This window comes from Narcine bancroftii, chromosome 6 (genome assembly GCF_036971445.1).
Source record: "Narcine bancroftii isolate sNarBan1 chromosome 6, sNarBan1.hap1, whole genome shotgun sequence".
In the NCBI taxonomy this organism is placed as follows: Eukaryota; Metazoa; Chordata; class Chondrichthyes; order Torpediniformes; family Narcinidae; genus Narcine; species Narcine bancroftii.
The window spans coordinates 95,573,045-95,588,660 of NC_091474.1; the positions used below are offsets into that span (position 1 = coordinate 95,573,045).

At 46.8% G+C, this 15,616-nt stretch overlaps 1 protein-coding gene across 26 annotated transcripts in view; it reads right to left on the reverse strand.

Moving 5' to 3' along the window:
* The window catches only part of LOC138736376 (sorbin and SH3 domain-containing protein 1), a 222,825-nt gene that overhangs the window by 144,494 nt on the left and 62,715 nt on the right, over positions 1–15,616 (reverse strand). For 25 of the 26 annotated variants that reach the window (XM_069885793.1, XM_069885801.1, XM_069885814.1 and 22 more), the window contains exon 1: positions 4,700–4,827. The exons of the other annotated variant lie outside the window; for it this stretch is intronic. In XM_069885793.1, coding sequence (XP_069741894.1) covers positions 4,700–4,731 — 32 coding nt within the window. In that variant the 5' untranslated portion in view covers positions 4,732–4,827. Of the gene's footprint in view, positions 1–4,699; positions 4,828–15,616 lie in introns of those variants that run through there. 26 annotated transcript variants of the gene reach the window in all.

The following is a 15,616-nucleotide window of genomic DNA, read 5'->3' on the forward strand; positions in this document are numbered from 1 at the left end:
TGACGTCATGTCATCAAAATACTCGAACTGAGCACCCTTTTGGACTCCGAGGATTGTAGCAACAAAGGAGAGAGAGAGAGAGAGATTCAGCAGAAGGGTGCCAAGTATCTCTGATTTTTTAAAACTTTAGACACAGCACAGTGACAGGTCCTTCCAGCCCACAAGTCCGTCCTGCCCCAATGCACCAAAGTGACCAATTAACCTGTTAACCCCGTACATCTTTGCAAAGTAGGAGGAAACCGCAGCACCCAGAGGAAACTCATGGGAGACACTGGGAGAAGGTACAGACAACGGCGATTTGAAATCCAGGTATTTCAAATAACAGTATTGTTATTGCTGCCCCTAAACATGTAAAATCAAGGCAGGGTTCACTTCGCACGAAAAGAGTGCTGTTTATCGGAGTACCTTAAACATAATTTGTTTCCCAGGCTCCAATCCCATCAACCCTCACCTCCTACTAAGGCTATTACCTTCCATTTGCTTAAACTGTAAGAAACTCTTCAGGAAACTAGGAAATGTTTAAAGAGAGTAAATAAAACTCCAATTATGATGTGATCATTTTGTAGGCTGATACAAGCCAAGGTTCTAGCTTTCTGGGTGGATCTTTCATCTTTTAGCCTTAGGGGTCTTTGCCGAAGCTGCAACTCGGAACTGAAGGAGGTTCTTATCCTGTTATTCATCAAGGATATATTTCTATGCTTGATGGTAAACAGAAAAAACTTCATCAAATTCACCCCATTTGCAAGAAAAAATTAATACATTAATGCAAACTTTGATGAAATGTCTTAGATGAAGAGAATTCACTGCCACTGTCCAGGATTCACTGCCCATATTTTACAAACCTACCCTGGTGGAAGCTGCATGACGATCTGAAAAGGGAACACCAAAACCTCCGAGCGTAAAGCCCTGCAAAAGATAGTGGATGCGACCCAGGACATCACTGGCAAATGACTTTCCCACCATCAAGGACACCTATGGGGAACGCTGCCATCGGAGAGCAGCAGCAATCACGAACACCCACTCTGTTCTCGCTGCTGCCAATAGGAAAGAGGTGTAGCTGCCACAAGACTCGCCCCACTTGGTCCGGGAACAACTGCTACCCCTCCACCATCAGGCTCCTCACTGGCAAACCCAATCAGGGACTCATTTAAGACTTTAGTTTGCTTTTTTTTCCTCTTTGTATTGCTCAGTCATTAGTCTACATTTATTTATTTGTTCTCATGTGTAATTGTGACGAGGTTTTTTTGAACTACTAATAAGTGATGATTTTGCCTCACCTGCAGGAAAAAGAATCTCAGGGTTATATGTGATGTCATGCATGTACTCTGACCATAAATCTGAAATCTACAATGATCCTGCTGCAAAACCATAATCCTCTCCCATTCCCATCGTCTTCCACCAAACACAGGTCCCAGAATCCACTGGAAAGAGGAAACAATCATCAACATCAGAGAAAAGGTCGTCAAGATTAGTAATCACTTCCAAAAGAGAAGAGGTTAGTGCATCGCTATAATGGCAACAGCGACCCGGGTTCGTATCCCGTGCTGTCTGTAAGGAGTTTGCACGTTCTCCCCATGTCTGCATGGGTTTCCTCCGGGTGCACCAGTTTCCTCCCATCGTTCAAACGTACAAGGGTTATAGATTAATTAGGGTATTTGGAGGGGGGCACAGGCTCATGGGCCAAAAGGGCCTGTTAAGGTGCTGTATGTCTAAATTTAAAATCACTTTGCAAGGAGAGTTGGGGTGGTGGGGTGGGTGGGTGGTTGGTGTGCAGTTGAGGGGAGGGTGGTGTGTGGTTGAGGGGTTCAAACTGCATGTTCAGATATGACTCGCTGGGTCCTGGCACAGTTCTCAAGACCTGTGTTTCTCCACATTTGCAGGAAAGAGAACAAGCTCTTGAGTTATGAACCTTGCATTCTCAGTGGAGTATGTATGTCTCAGATACCTCCTACCCAGTCAACTACCTGCCTTCCATTCTACACTCACTGTCCTGACAGAACGTTCCAGTCACGCCTCCATCCCTGAACACTGAGAAAGGTCTGTTTACCTCCTACTTTTTAGCGGACCCTGGTTTATTGGTCTCTGTGACCAGTACCTCTCCCTGCCAGTTCAGCCCCCACACTGCTGGTACCCTGGTACACCTTGCCTTGGCACCAGCTATAGATACCAACTAACGTTACGGCAGTGCTGCCGCTGGCGCTCTCACGGGGCCCAACCTCCCAGTCCATTCTGCCAATGGCTCCATACAGCCTTTAAATGTACTTGAAATAGAGCCAATGATGGCTGCACTTATATCGGCAGCAGCCAGGAGAGGTAATAGACTCGAGGGAAGCAGAGGACTCCTCCCCCACAGTTTCTTTAATTAGGATCCTCGTCCCGTCAGGCTCTCCACTCCCTCACCGGGCTCCAAGAGTACAAATTCCCGAGGTATCTCAAGTGTTTCACTGCATATTTTTAGATGAACAAGGGATGGTGATCTCAGGCTCTGTCAGTTCTGACGAGGGCCAGGCGCTGCTGGCAGTAGCTCCTGCTGGCGAGGCGCAGAAGGTGACTTTCTGGAGTCCACACTGAGGGAAGTCAGGCAAAAGCGGCGACCAGTGCAGCGATACTGCACCAGTGCCACAGGCAGCCCATGATCACATTGCAATGGAGTAGGGCACCAGAAAACAAGGAGGCTACCTCCTGCCCCTCCCCCCACCGGTTGAGGAGGAGAAGCAGAGGAGACGACCCACGGGACGGTGACCATGGCAGCGGAGGGCTCTGAGGCTGAAGAACACGCAAGCGGTGGGGCTGTTGGCAACTCGAGGTGAGGAAGCCATGCTGGCTGGTAGGCTGCTGCCAACTGCGGGTCGAGGGATTCATACCAGGCTGTAGACTGCTGGAGACAGGCTCAAGATGGGCTGAAGGGGGTAGCAGGTATCAAAACTGGGATGCGAGAGGGGCTCTGAAGCGTTCCTGATCATGTCAGAGGTATGGATTTGGAGCTCGGGTTGATGGAGGAGAATCCATGGACTCTATTTTGCTTCTCTTTCTCTGACTTCAGGCAATTTTGCCTTATAACAGACAAAAACGAATGTTGTGTAATATTGCCACTTTTAATTTTTTTTTATACTTGTCGAGATACAGCGCAGTAACAGGTCCCTCTGGCCCACGATTTCACGCTGCCCATAAACACCCATGTGACCCATTTACCTACTAACCCGTACACCTTTGGAAAATGGGAGGAAAGCAGAGCGCCTGGAGGAAACACTTGGACATTGGAGAATCTACAACTCCTTATGTCAGAATCGAATTTAGATCACTGATGCTGTAATAGTGTCTTGCTAAATGTGACATCCTTCTGCGTCTATATTCCAGCCCCATTATCAGGGTCATCTGAAACCATATACCTTTAGCCTCATCCAAAACACTTGCCACCCCAATCACCCTCACCTGCTACACTGGCTCCAGGTGAAGTGGCATGAAGTGTAATATCTCATCTGAAGCTTTCACTGTTGTTAAACTGCCTGCCTCTCGAACCTCCTCTGCCCTCACAATCCTTATCCCTCCCATTCTGCCCTTTCAGGTAGCAGGGCTCTTGGCCTCCATCCCTCTTTCTTCCTTTTAAGGCATTCCGCAAGATCTACTTCTTTAGCCAAAAATCTTTTTTGTCCCACCTCTTGATGTCGCAGTAAAAGGAGCAGTTCAATTGCAAGGCGGTTGCCGTTGTTGTTCCAGCAACCCACGCGGCTTGCGGAAATAGTAAACAACGCACACTTTCCCAGACCCTGGCAATGTTTCACTGTCAGGCCATAGTTATTTTAATACTTCAAAGACAGAATGACTGCATGACTCCTTCCACAAGATGAGAGGAATGTCAGCTAGCTCTCTGTTGCAGAGCATGACGCCAACAACACAATTCCTCTGCCAAATTTGGAAGCTTGAGCTCAGGGTGACAGCATGCCACTGTCAATGCTGCCATTCAGGAAACCGGTCAGTGCCAGGCATTCCCCACCTTCCTCCAATGGCTCAATCTTTAACGTGTCAGCCTCTCGGTTGGGAGAGCCAGCAGAAGAGGCAGCAGGGCTCAAATCCAACCAGACCAACACATCATGCCCAATGACTGCTCCAGTTTACACTGGGCCTCTGCCCCATCTCTCTCTTTCCCTCTCTCCCTCTCTCCCTCTCTCTCTCTCTCTGTCTCCTGTCCTCCAGCTCCCCACCCCCTTCCCTCTCCATCCAGATACCAATCCCCTCCCCTTATCTATTCTTTTCTGCCCTCCCACCCACATCCACCTTGGCCTATGCTCCTCCCCCTGGCCCTTCTTCCCTCCTCTCCACCCTTTTCTTCAGGTGCCTGTCTGTTTTATGCTTGCATTTTGGCAAAGGGCCTGGGATATTGGTTACCCGTTGCTTCATATGGATCTTGTGTGATCTGCCTGCTGAGTTTCTTTAGTATATTGCACTACAATCTTCAGCAGATGTTCTTGCTCAACGCCCAATTATTGGTTTTTGTACACACGTCAAATAATGGAAAACCGCAAAACCCACAAATGGCTGATGTTACGTCTTACGTTTCTGAAATAAAATCAAACTGCTCTCCTCTCTCCAAAAAACCAGATGCAACAACCATGTTTTGTATGAGGATTTTCATTTTAAAGAGAATAATTTAAGCTTTTTAATATAAAAGTATTTAAAAATGACCAAAGACACATTTTACCTTGGTTCTAGTTTTTCAGTTAAAGGAGACATTTCCTCAGTTTTCCAGAATCCTTCACCGATTTGATTTTGCAGTACAGTTCCCAACTCTTAAAACGATGTGGCCTGCACACAATCTCTATGGTTTCAATCAGGTGGCGGCTTTGAGAGTGACAGCCTGGCTGTCTGCTTTAAATACCTGAACTCCTCCCCCACAGTTTCTTTAATTAGGATCCTCGTCCCGTCAGGCTCTCCACTCCCTCACTGGGCTCCAAGAGTACAAATTCCCGAGGTATCTCAAGTGTTTCACTGCATATTTTTAGATGAACGAGGGATGGTGATCTCAGGCTCTGTCAGTTCTGACAAGGGCCAGGCGCTGCTGGCAGTAGCTCCTGCTGGCGAGGCACAGAAGGTGACTTTCTGGAGTCCACACTGAGGGAAGTCAGGCAAAAGCGACGACCAATGCAGCGATACTGCACCAGTGCCACAGGCAGCCCATGATCACATTGCAATGGAGAATCCCAGAAGCTTTGAGCTGGGTGGGAGTGCCTCACTTTCTATCCAGTGACCCCCATATCATTCAGTGTCCGCACACAGTCCGTGCTTGGGACGCATGAGAGGCAGGGGTGAACCTATCGTCTCATGGAACATGACTCGCCTTCTGATGCAGGCAATGCATTATAGGTTGCCTGAGAGGCAGGGATGAATCTCTCGTCCCATAGAAAATGGCCCACATTCTGATGCAAGGCAATGCATTGTGGGATCCCTGGGAGGCAGGGGTGAACTTTTAGTCCCATAGAACATGATGCACAACATGGGCAGTACGGTTAGCACAATGTTATTACACACCAATGACCTGGGTTCGAATCCAGCAGTATCTGTAAAGAGTTTGTACATTCTCCCTGGGTCTGTGTGGTCTCCACCGTGTGCTCCAGTTTCGTCCCATGTTCCAAATACGTACAGGGCTAGTGAGTTAATTTGGTCACATGGGTGTAATTAGGTGGCATGGGCTCATGGACTGGAAGGGTCTGTTACCATTCTATGTTTTTAAATTGAACATTTTAAGTGGTCACAGACCATGCCTCCCACAGTCAGTTCCAGATTACTGATGTGTGGAGAACAGCTAAAGTCCCAGTGCCTCTCCCCATGCTACACCACTGGTCACAGGTTTCCAAATGAATTTCTGGAATGGGACAGAAAGCACTCTCCTCCTACACAGAGAGCGGTGGATTCCTGAACAACCCCCTTGATGTTGATTTGCAACAATACTCAGGGGATTTATTAGCCAAAATGACTGAGTATAAAGCAAATGCCAACAAGTGGAGAAACGGGTCAGTGTAAATAAATGTGAAGGTCCATCCCTGTTCCCATGACCCTGAAAAGGATGTATGGAGTTGTTTCTGAGTTAGCTCTCTTCACCACAGCTGGTGTGCCTATCAGCATAGCCAGGATTCAAAGGAGGGCGGCAGCTCTGTTTCCTCCATTCCCAGGCTCTCAGTGCCCCCATGCTCGGGGACTGAAAGTCGAAACAAAGGCCTGCATTGATTGAGGTACTGGTCCAGGAGGCTTAGACGGCAGCCGCGAGAAAAACACCCGAGCAAAATGGGAAAGTGAATCGAAAACCTACTAACCATCCAGAAACAGAAATGGCTCAATCTCTCCTCCCTCCACAGATACAACACAACCACACCAGGACCTGGGTTCAATATAACAGGCAATCCAAAATGAAAATAGATTTTTTTATTTTTGCAAGGTTCGAAAAAGACACAAACGTGTGCCCTATAGCAGAGCTTGGAGATTATTGGTGGTGGGAGTAAGTATCCACAGGGCAGATATTACATCTTAATGGACTAGAGAAAATGAAGTCATGCAGCATCCATAGAAAGTAAAAGCTCAGCAACATTTCGGGCCTGAGCCTTTCGTCAGGTAGAAGCAAAAAATAGGCAGGTGACCAGAGGGGCGGCGGAGGGGGGGGGGGGGGGGCAGGGGGAGCAGCACAAGCTAACAGGTAAGAAAGAGGTCACGTGAGAATTACAGAGGAAGAAACTGAGAAGTGAGGGGGAGAGGGCAGAGGATAGGAGAAGGAAAAGGGGTAGGGAGCTGGAAGAAAGAAGACAAAGGGATAGGCAAAAAAAAATGGGGGGTGAGGTTTAGAAACTGGAGAATTATGACTAACACACGTGTTACCCTGTATTCCTCCCCCTGCTCCTTCTTCTCTCCTCTGCCTCCCACTTTCTCCCCCCCCACCCCTTCACCTTTTCATTCAGGCTCCTGACTGTTTTCACTTACACCTGACCAAGGCCCTAAACCCAAAACGTTGATTGCCCTTTACTTGTCATGGATGACGCACGACCTGCTGAGTCTCCAGCTCATTTGTGCATTGCACTAGAGCACAGCATCTGCAGACTTTCTTGTGTAACTTGGGCATTAGTTGGTAGTGTGGGTTTAGACTTGGACTTCAAGGACTTCCTTTGATACCACTTCCATGCTAATTCCCTTCTAATTCTGTCAGACTATCAAGCACAATGGATTTTTTAACCAAGCTGATCAAGGAATATGAATAGAATGCCAATAAGTAGTGAAGAAACAGAGTGCCTAACATGATAAGTAATCGCAATGATCAAAACATATCCTCGCCATGCTCAGTGCTGTCATTACCAGATACATCCTGCCAACTAATCCCAGTTGATACAACATTCGATACTCTGCAAATTGTCAGAGAGAACAGTCCAAGACACTAAGAGAATAATGGAAGCTGATCCAATATCTTTCAAGAGAAGAAATGAATATACAGGACTATAGGATAGAGCAGAGCGATGGGATTGATTGTATCGACCTCTTCAAAGCCACAGCACAGGGTCGATGGGTGGCATCAAGATCAATAAACTTGAGTCATCTCTCCCCTTATCCCAACAACCTCCAACCTCGCAGTTATGAAGTACACAAATTACTAAGGGTGCAGTGATTTAACTAAAAGGCAGAAACCTATTTTTGAACATATATAGTCTTGATAAAGGACCGCCAGAATCAGAATTTTATTGTCATGAACAAGTCATGAAATTTGGTCTTTTGCGGCAGCGTCACTGAGTAAACATTCATATTTTATGAACTATCTTACAAGAATAACATATAAAAAATTTAAAGTAACAGTGCACGTGTGGCGGCCCACCGCTGTGGCGATCAAAAGCCAGCAGACTGCGCAGTGGCACTGGCCCTAGAAAACAAACCAGCGGACGAACGGCAAGGATAGGGTAAGGTCCAGCGACCCCAAAATGGTGCTGGCCCTGCTGCCCAGCCAATAGACAGGGACATAGCACAGGGAAGAAGATGTTGTCATGCAAGAAGGTACCTGCATGGGGGATCCTGCTTTTGTTATGTGGGCTGTTATGTCAGCAATTGGGCCAAACGGCAGTAACGCGAGAGGTATAAAAGTCAGGCTTGAGCCCCAATAAAACACAGAGCTTAACCTAACCACACTTGTGAGTGTGTTGTTCTTTCGAGGAGCGCGCGGCTACGCACGAAAAGTAAGGCAGTGTCTTTGATGCATTGATTATTCAGGAATCTGATGGCAGTGGGGAAAAAGCTGTTCTTGTGCCGCTGAGTGCTCATCTCTAGGTTCCTGTACCTTTCTCCCTGGTGGTAGGCGAGTGAAGAGGGCATGGCCTGGGTAGTGAAGGTCTTTGAGGATAGAGGTTGCTTTTTTAAGACTGCTTCATGTCGATGTCCTCAATGGAGTGAAGCCTGGTGCCTATGATGTCACAGGCGGAGTTAACAACTCTCATCTTGTCTTGAGAGTTGGTGCCTCCGTACCAGGAAGTGATGCAACCAGCCAGAATGCTCTCCATGGTACACCTGTAGATGTTTATGAGAGTCTTGGTGACACACTGAATCTCCTCAATCACTTCACAAAGTATAGCCGCTGGCGAGCCTTCTTGTTGATTGCATCAACATGAAGGCTCCAGGAAAGATCCTTAGAGATGTCGACACCCAGGAATTTGAAGTTCCTGACCCTCTCTACTACTGAGACCTCAATGAGGATTGGGTCGTGTTTCCCTGACTTCGTCCTTGGTATTTCTGATGTTGAGTGCAAGGTTGTTGTCATTACCTGATCTATCTCCCTTCTGTACACTTCCTCATTGCCGTTTTTGTTTCTGCCGACAAATGTGGTGTCATCTGGAAATATAGATAGCAGTCATTGGTGTAATAATGAGTAGAGCAGTGGGCTAAGCACACATCCTTGAGTACGCCTGTGTTGATGATCGGTGAGGAGGAGTCGTTGTTTCCAATTCGTACTGACTGTGGTCTTCTGATGAGAAAACCAAGGATCCAGTTGTAGAGGGGGGTACAAAGGCCTAGAGTTTGTAGCTTCTTAACCAGCACTGAGGGAATAATGGGATTGAAGGCCAAGCTGTGGTCGATGAAGAGCAGCCTTATTTATGAGTTACAGTTTTCGAGGCGATCCAGAGCTGAGTGGAGAACCAGCGATATCTGCCGTGGAGCGATTGTGACGATAGGCAAATTGCAGCGGGTCCAGATCTTTGCTTAGGTACGTGTTAATTCTGGCCATGACCAGCCTCTCAAAGCATTTCATCACAGCAGAAGTTAGTGTTACTGGACAGTAGTCATTGATGCAGGTCACACTACTCTTCTTGGGTACCGGGATGACTGATGCCCTTTTTAAAGCAGGTGGCAACCTCTGACTGCAGCAATGAGAGATTAAAAATGTCCATGAATGCTCCAGATAGTTGGCTGGCGCAAATGTTCAGTACCCTGCCAGGTATGCAGTCATTAAACAAGATGCCTTCTTGAATGAGGTTCTGATGTCACCCTCCAAGACAGACATCACAGGGTCCTCAGCCTTTTTTAGTAGGCACTGTTGGTTCTCCTTCTCAAAGCAGGCAGAGAAGGTGTTCAGCACATCGGGTAATGAAGTATCACACCCATCTATAGTGTTCACCCTCACTTTGTAGGCTGTAATGGCTTTCATGCCCTGCCATAACTGGCGTGCATCCTGATCCCCAGCCTTCCACGTCAAATTGTTCCACGCTTTTCATATGATCTTTTTCAGAAACTGAACAACAATTTTCTTGTGTTCTTGAAATCCTGTTTTCCCCAATGGGAGCCAAATTAGATTTGCATTAGAGGGAATCCATTTGGGAAAAGCGAGGAGGAACAAGACTCAGGGAAATGTTCTATGTATCCATTCTCAAAGGGGCCATACAGCCCCCTGAGGACAACAGCACATTTAAAGGGGGACCGGGGACTGAAATCATAAAGTCTTTTTTTATTTAGTCGGTAGGAGAGAAATACAGGGTGACGGGTAGCAAAACGATTAGGCCAGCACTGTTACAGCGTCAGCATCTGGTGTTTGAATCCAGCGCTCTGTTCTCCCCATGTCCGCATGGGTTTCTTCCAGTTTCTTCCCACCCTTTAAAACGTACTGGGTTGTCAGCCAGTTGGCTGTAACTGGGCAGCACGGGCTAGATGTTTAGGTCTTAATTTAAACAACTGCTTCCCAGGGAAGGGGTCCCATAAGCTTTGAGCAGAGGGGGCCATTGCTGAAAAAAGGTTGAGAATGGCTGCTCCAGTGTGAGACAACATTAATGAGATGGGCCAAATTATTCCCATCTCTGCCGCAAGACTCCTATGATTCTTAAAGACAAAAGTTTCTGTTGAAATGTTGACCTTTCATAATGTCCCCACTGCAATCTTTGTAACCCATTGAAGAAGATATTTCATTAAACAAGAACATCTGTAGATGGTGGGGGTTTGGTGTAGTGCATTAAAGTGCTGGAAAAATCAGCAGGTCACACAGCATCCAATAGGAAGTTACAAGTTGTCTCCAATCAGAAAGTGCCAATATCAGCCTCCAATATCTGTTAACCCCCTCCCCCAGTCACTCGCTCTTTCCCTACCCGTCTCTCCTTCTCCAGCTCCCCAGTCCCTTCCTCCTCCTATCAGCGAGCTACCCTGCTTAGTCTTCTGCCCTCTCTCCATATCACCTCAGCTTCTTTCCCTCCTACACTCCTGCCCGTAATCTCTCACCTGTTAGCCCATGCTCCTCCTCCCCATCCTCTCGCCTCAGAACCCCCTCCCCCACCTTACAATTTTCATCCCCCTGATTTTCATCACTCACGAAGAAGGGCTCAGGCCCGAAACACCGACTGCCTTTTATTTCGTATGGATAACTGCTTTTCCCAACCCCTTCCAAAAAGATTCTCTCTCCATTGTCTCTCAATCTCCCTTTCCTTCTGTCATCTACACCTGGACCCCTCCCTCAGCTTTGTTCCCCATTGTATACGTGTGGTGAAACCATTATTGTGTATATTTGTCAAGTGTAAATGTCAGGACCTTTCCGGGTTGACCCTGCTCTCACTGGCTGGCTCGTGATTCCTCCCCCCTTTTTTCCCCATAAAGGCTGTCCTGCCCCCAGTTGGAGTTCGGGTCAGTGTGAGCGGCCAATACAGGGTCGCTGTCCACCTCTTGTAAATAAAAGCCTTCAGTCTCGGCATCTTGATGTAATTGATCGTGTTTCAATATGTAACTTCACGATCTCTATTCTGACAAAGGGTCCCAATCTGAAACGGTGATTGGCTATTTCTATCCATGAACACCTGCTGGGTCCTCCAGCAATTCTTTGCCCACTGTATCATTTTATAGAGGCTGGTATCACATTTCCTTCAATAAAGTGGTGAAAATTTCAGGGTTTGGAATGTGATGTGCAAACTGAGGCAAGATAAGCTTAAAGAAATTGAAGGGCCAGGAGAAAAATGAATGGTTATGAAGAATATCACCATTAGCTACCAAGCCAAACACATTGTTTAATGCAAGACCATTTATTCCAAAGTTCTTTAAATGTTCTCCATACGCACCCTTGTTCAATTTCATGTGAAAGAAGGAGGTCCAACATTCATTCATTTTGCCTGCAGGAATGATCTATCTTTGACAACGTTTTGATTTCACAGTGCTCAGTGAAACTCAATGATACTTCCGAGGGTAAACACCCAGCCATGCTGAATAATACCTTGCAGTGAATGAACATATACACTTTAAGTACAGCTGCACCATCACAAAGCAGTCACTCATCATACATGGATGGAAAAAATGGTCTCACTCTGCATTTCTAATAAAACGTTCATTTCACATTCACAAACAGATCCCCTCAGGTTGCGTGATGGAACACACCTTGGGCGTTGTAAACCTCGAGAATGGTGATGAGTCAGTGATGAGTAACAGTGTGGGCTTCATATGGCTTCTGCACACAAGCAGGACCTTGGTAGAGTTGATGGAACTGTCATGAGGCTTGGAAGGAGAAAGAGGTACCGGTAAATCAGCCCAGAACTTTACTGAGTTACCTCATGGGTACTGCACACGAGGCTGTCAAGTACATATTGATACCTGCTATGCAGGACTATGCAAGGAATAGTTCCAACACCACATGCCCACCAGTGTCAAAATTTAAGGTCTGTGCTGGGAAACAGCCCCAGAGGTTGCAGCCTCTGGGCAGAAGACCCTTCCCCTCATTGAGAAGGAGAAGCAGAGGAGACATACGCATAGGACGGTGACCATGGCAATGAACCAGAGAGGGACTCAGCAGCTGAGGGCCACAGGCACCTTGCAGCTGAAAGACTCCGAAAGGCCGCAGGCTGCCGCAGACTGGCTGATGGGACCCAGGTGTCTGAAGTGGGATTAGAGGGGGTGCTGAGGGCAAGAAGATTCCTGAAGGTCCTCAGGCTCTTAAGGTTTCCTGATCATGTTGGAGGGATGGATCTGGAGCTCGGGTCGCTAATAAAATGAACAGGAGTCTACGCAGCTACAGAAGGTGTGGGAGACAGCATCTCTGAGGAACTCTCTTTTGCTTCTCTTTCTTTTATTGAAACTGGCATCAGGTGACACTAATAGCGATTCTTTATCTGCCTTACAGCATAAAGGAAATTCCACGTAATATTATATTTTCTGTTTTATTACATGCGAATGAAAGAATCTTGAATCAGGATCATCCTCCCCAGATTCAAGAGTTCATTCATTATTGGATGAGTTATACTGATGAAGGCCCCAAGCCTGGTTACCCTTTGCTTCCTCTGGAAGCTGCATGGCTGGCTGAGTTTCTCCAGCACATTTTTATTGTACTGTCCACTACAAAGGTCAACATTCTGTTGACTTCAGAAACATAAACACTCCCAATGGTGGAATCTTGGGCAAACAATGAGGAGTTGGAGGGTCAGGCAGCATCTGTGGAGAAAAGCGGTCAGTCAACGGCTTGGATAAAGGTCATTTATCCAGAGTCAAGTAAAACAGGATGTCAGAAAGTATATGAAGGGGGACAGAAAATGGGGAGAGGCATTAGACAGCAGATAGGAGAACTGGAAAGACAACTAGAGGGAGATGTGGTGGTGTGGGGAGGAGGGAAAGAAGAGATGGAACCAGAGAGAAGTAAAGATTTCCAAAAATGAGAAAGATCCATTTGCTTTCCTGCAGGTTATATACAAATATGCTCAGCTATCTCTAATATGGTCTCATCCCCTAGGTTCCTGCGCTCTCTCTTCACTGTTCTCTTTCTTTACCAGCTTACTCTCGGTGCTAATTAAATCTAACCGGCTCCAGACTCCATTGAAAAAGAAAAGTGCTCTGCCACGTTTCAGCAGGTGGAGAGGGTCAGCCTTCCCATTCTGGCAGCACAGAGGACTTGGCAAAAGCAAAACCTGCTCGCACTTTGCTCTGTGGACATGTTTATTGAGTCAGGGAGGCGGGAATGCATGGGTCCTGAGAGTCGGATACAGCAATTGGAAGTGTTATCATCCAACACTTGAGATGTGGTCTCAATCACTGCCTGGTGACTCACACACACATGCCCGCTATGTGATCCTCAGATGTATTTACTACAGCCTGATGTAAACATTTAAGTGTGTAAATCACAGCGTGCGTTGAAAGGTCACAAACACCAGCCTGCTGTCTTCTGCTCAATACATCATGTTCTATTTTCCTTTTAGCTGGTTGCACAAAGGCAGCCAACATCATAGAGGACCCCCTCCATCCTGGTCACAAGATCACAAGACAAAGGGACAGATGCAGGCCACTAGGCCCATCGAGTCTGTTCCATAAATCTACACTAAGCTACTCTACACTAGTTCCAATTTCCGGCCTTTCCCCCATATCCCTTGATGACTTCACTAATAAGATACTTGTCTATTTCTTATTTAAATACTCCCAGTGATCTGGCTTCCACTGCTGTATGTGGCAGAGAGTTCCACAGATCCATGACCCTCTGGCTAAAGATGGTCTTACTAATCTCTGTTTTATATGGAAAACCTCTAATTTTCAGATGATGACCCCTTGTCCTCGATTCACCCACCAAGGGAAACATCTTTCCCGCATCCACCCTATCAAAATACGAAAAGCCTCTATGAGATCTCCTCTCATTCTCCTACATGCCAATGAATACAACTTCTTCTCACTACAACCTTTGGCCTAAAGACTAGCACCTCTGGGATCAAGAACAGTTTCTTCCCAACGGCCATCAGGTTCTTGATCCTCATCTTTCCACAATTATCACAGACGCACTCCAATTCCACAAAAAGGACTCTCTGCACAATAGTAATGCTACATTTTTCTTGCACAGTCGTAACTGTGAACAATATTATCTATCTTTTGTATTTATTATCTCTTTTAATTTAATATATGACATTATAATATTTTCTTTTTACAAAGTACCTGTTCAGCTGCAACTAGTAAGAATTTCAGTCCCTATTTCAGTGGTGTGGTTAGCATAGTGGTTAGTGCAACACAGTTATAGCACCAGAGATCTGGGTTTGAATCTGGTGCTGTCTGTAAGGAGTTTGTACGTCTCCCCTCCCCTTTTCTGGATGGGTTTCCTCTGGATGCACCAGTTCCAAAAGCATACAGGGTTGGCAGGGTGTAGTAAAAACACAACGCTGGAGAAACTTAGCAGGTCAAACAGTTCTCCTTGTGTAGGAAAGATAAAGATAGATAACCAACATTTCGGGCTTGAGCCCTTCATTAAGGTATGGAAAAATGGTGGCAGGCGTTGGAATAAAATGGTGGGGTGGAGGGAGGGGTCGGGGAAGGAGCATGGTCCCAAAGGCAGGAGGGAGGGCACAACACCAAGCAGGGGGAGGAGATGTGGTTCAGGGAATAGAGAGGGAAAGGGGTGGAGAGCTAAGAGAAAGAAGGGGAAAGGGAAGGGAGGGTTGGTTAGAAGAAACTAGAGAAATCGATGTTAATGCCATCCAGTTGGAGAGTGTCTATGACAGTAAACTGATTATGTCACTACTACTCGGGTTCCAAACTGTCCTTCCAAGTGAAGCAACACCCATGAATCTGCAGGGGTCGTCTACTGCTCCTGTTGAAGCTGCCTCTATACCAGGGCGACATGATGCCAACTGGGAGATTGTTTCTGTCCATTGCAACAGCACCGAGGCCAACCACATGCCATTCCCGCACCGACATGCCAAGCCTAGGCTAACCAAAAATTGGAGGACCAACATCTTGTATTTCATCTGGGCACTCTCCAAACAGAAGGAATTAACATAGACCTCAAATCTCCATTCACCATCTTCCCCCATGACTCCCTCTTTCTCTGTCTTCTTTCCTCTAGTTCTCCACCCCCCTTTCACCCATCCTTTCTTAGCCCTCTTTCCCATCACTTCTAAGCTTTTACTCTCTTCTACCCTCCCACCTGTGAACTCTTACCGGTCAGCCTGTGCTCCTTCCCATGTCCCTTCCTCCTCCCCCCCCTCCCTCTACTCCAACCTTTTTAGTCAGATGCCTACCTCATTCTGCTTATTCCTGATGAAGGGCCCAGGCCCGAAAGGTGGATGACCCTTTACTTTCTATGAATGCTGCGTGACCCGCTGAGTTTCTCCAGCATGTTTGTGTGTGGTTTAGTTTTCTAAACATTATCTCATGATGTTTCCTTTTT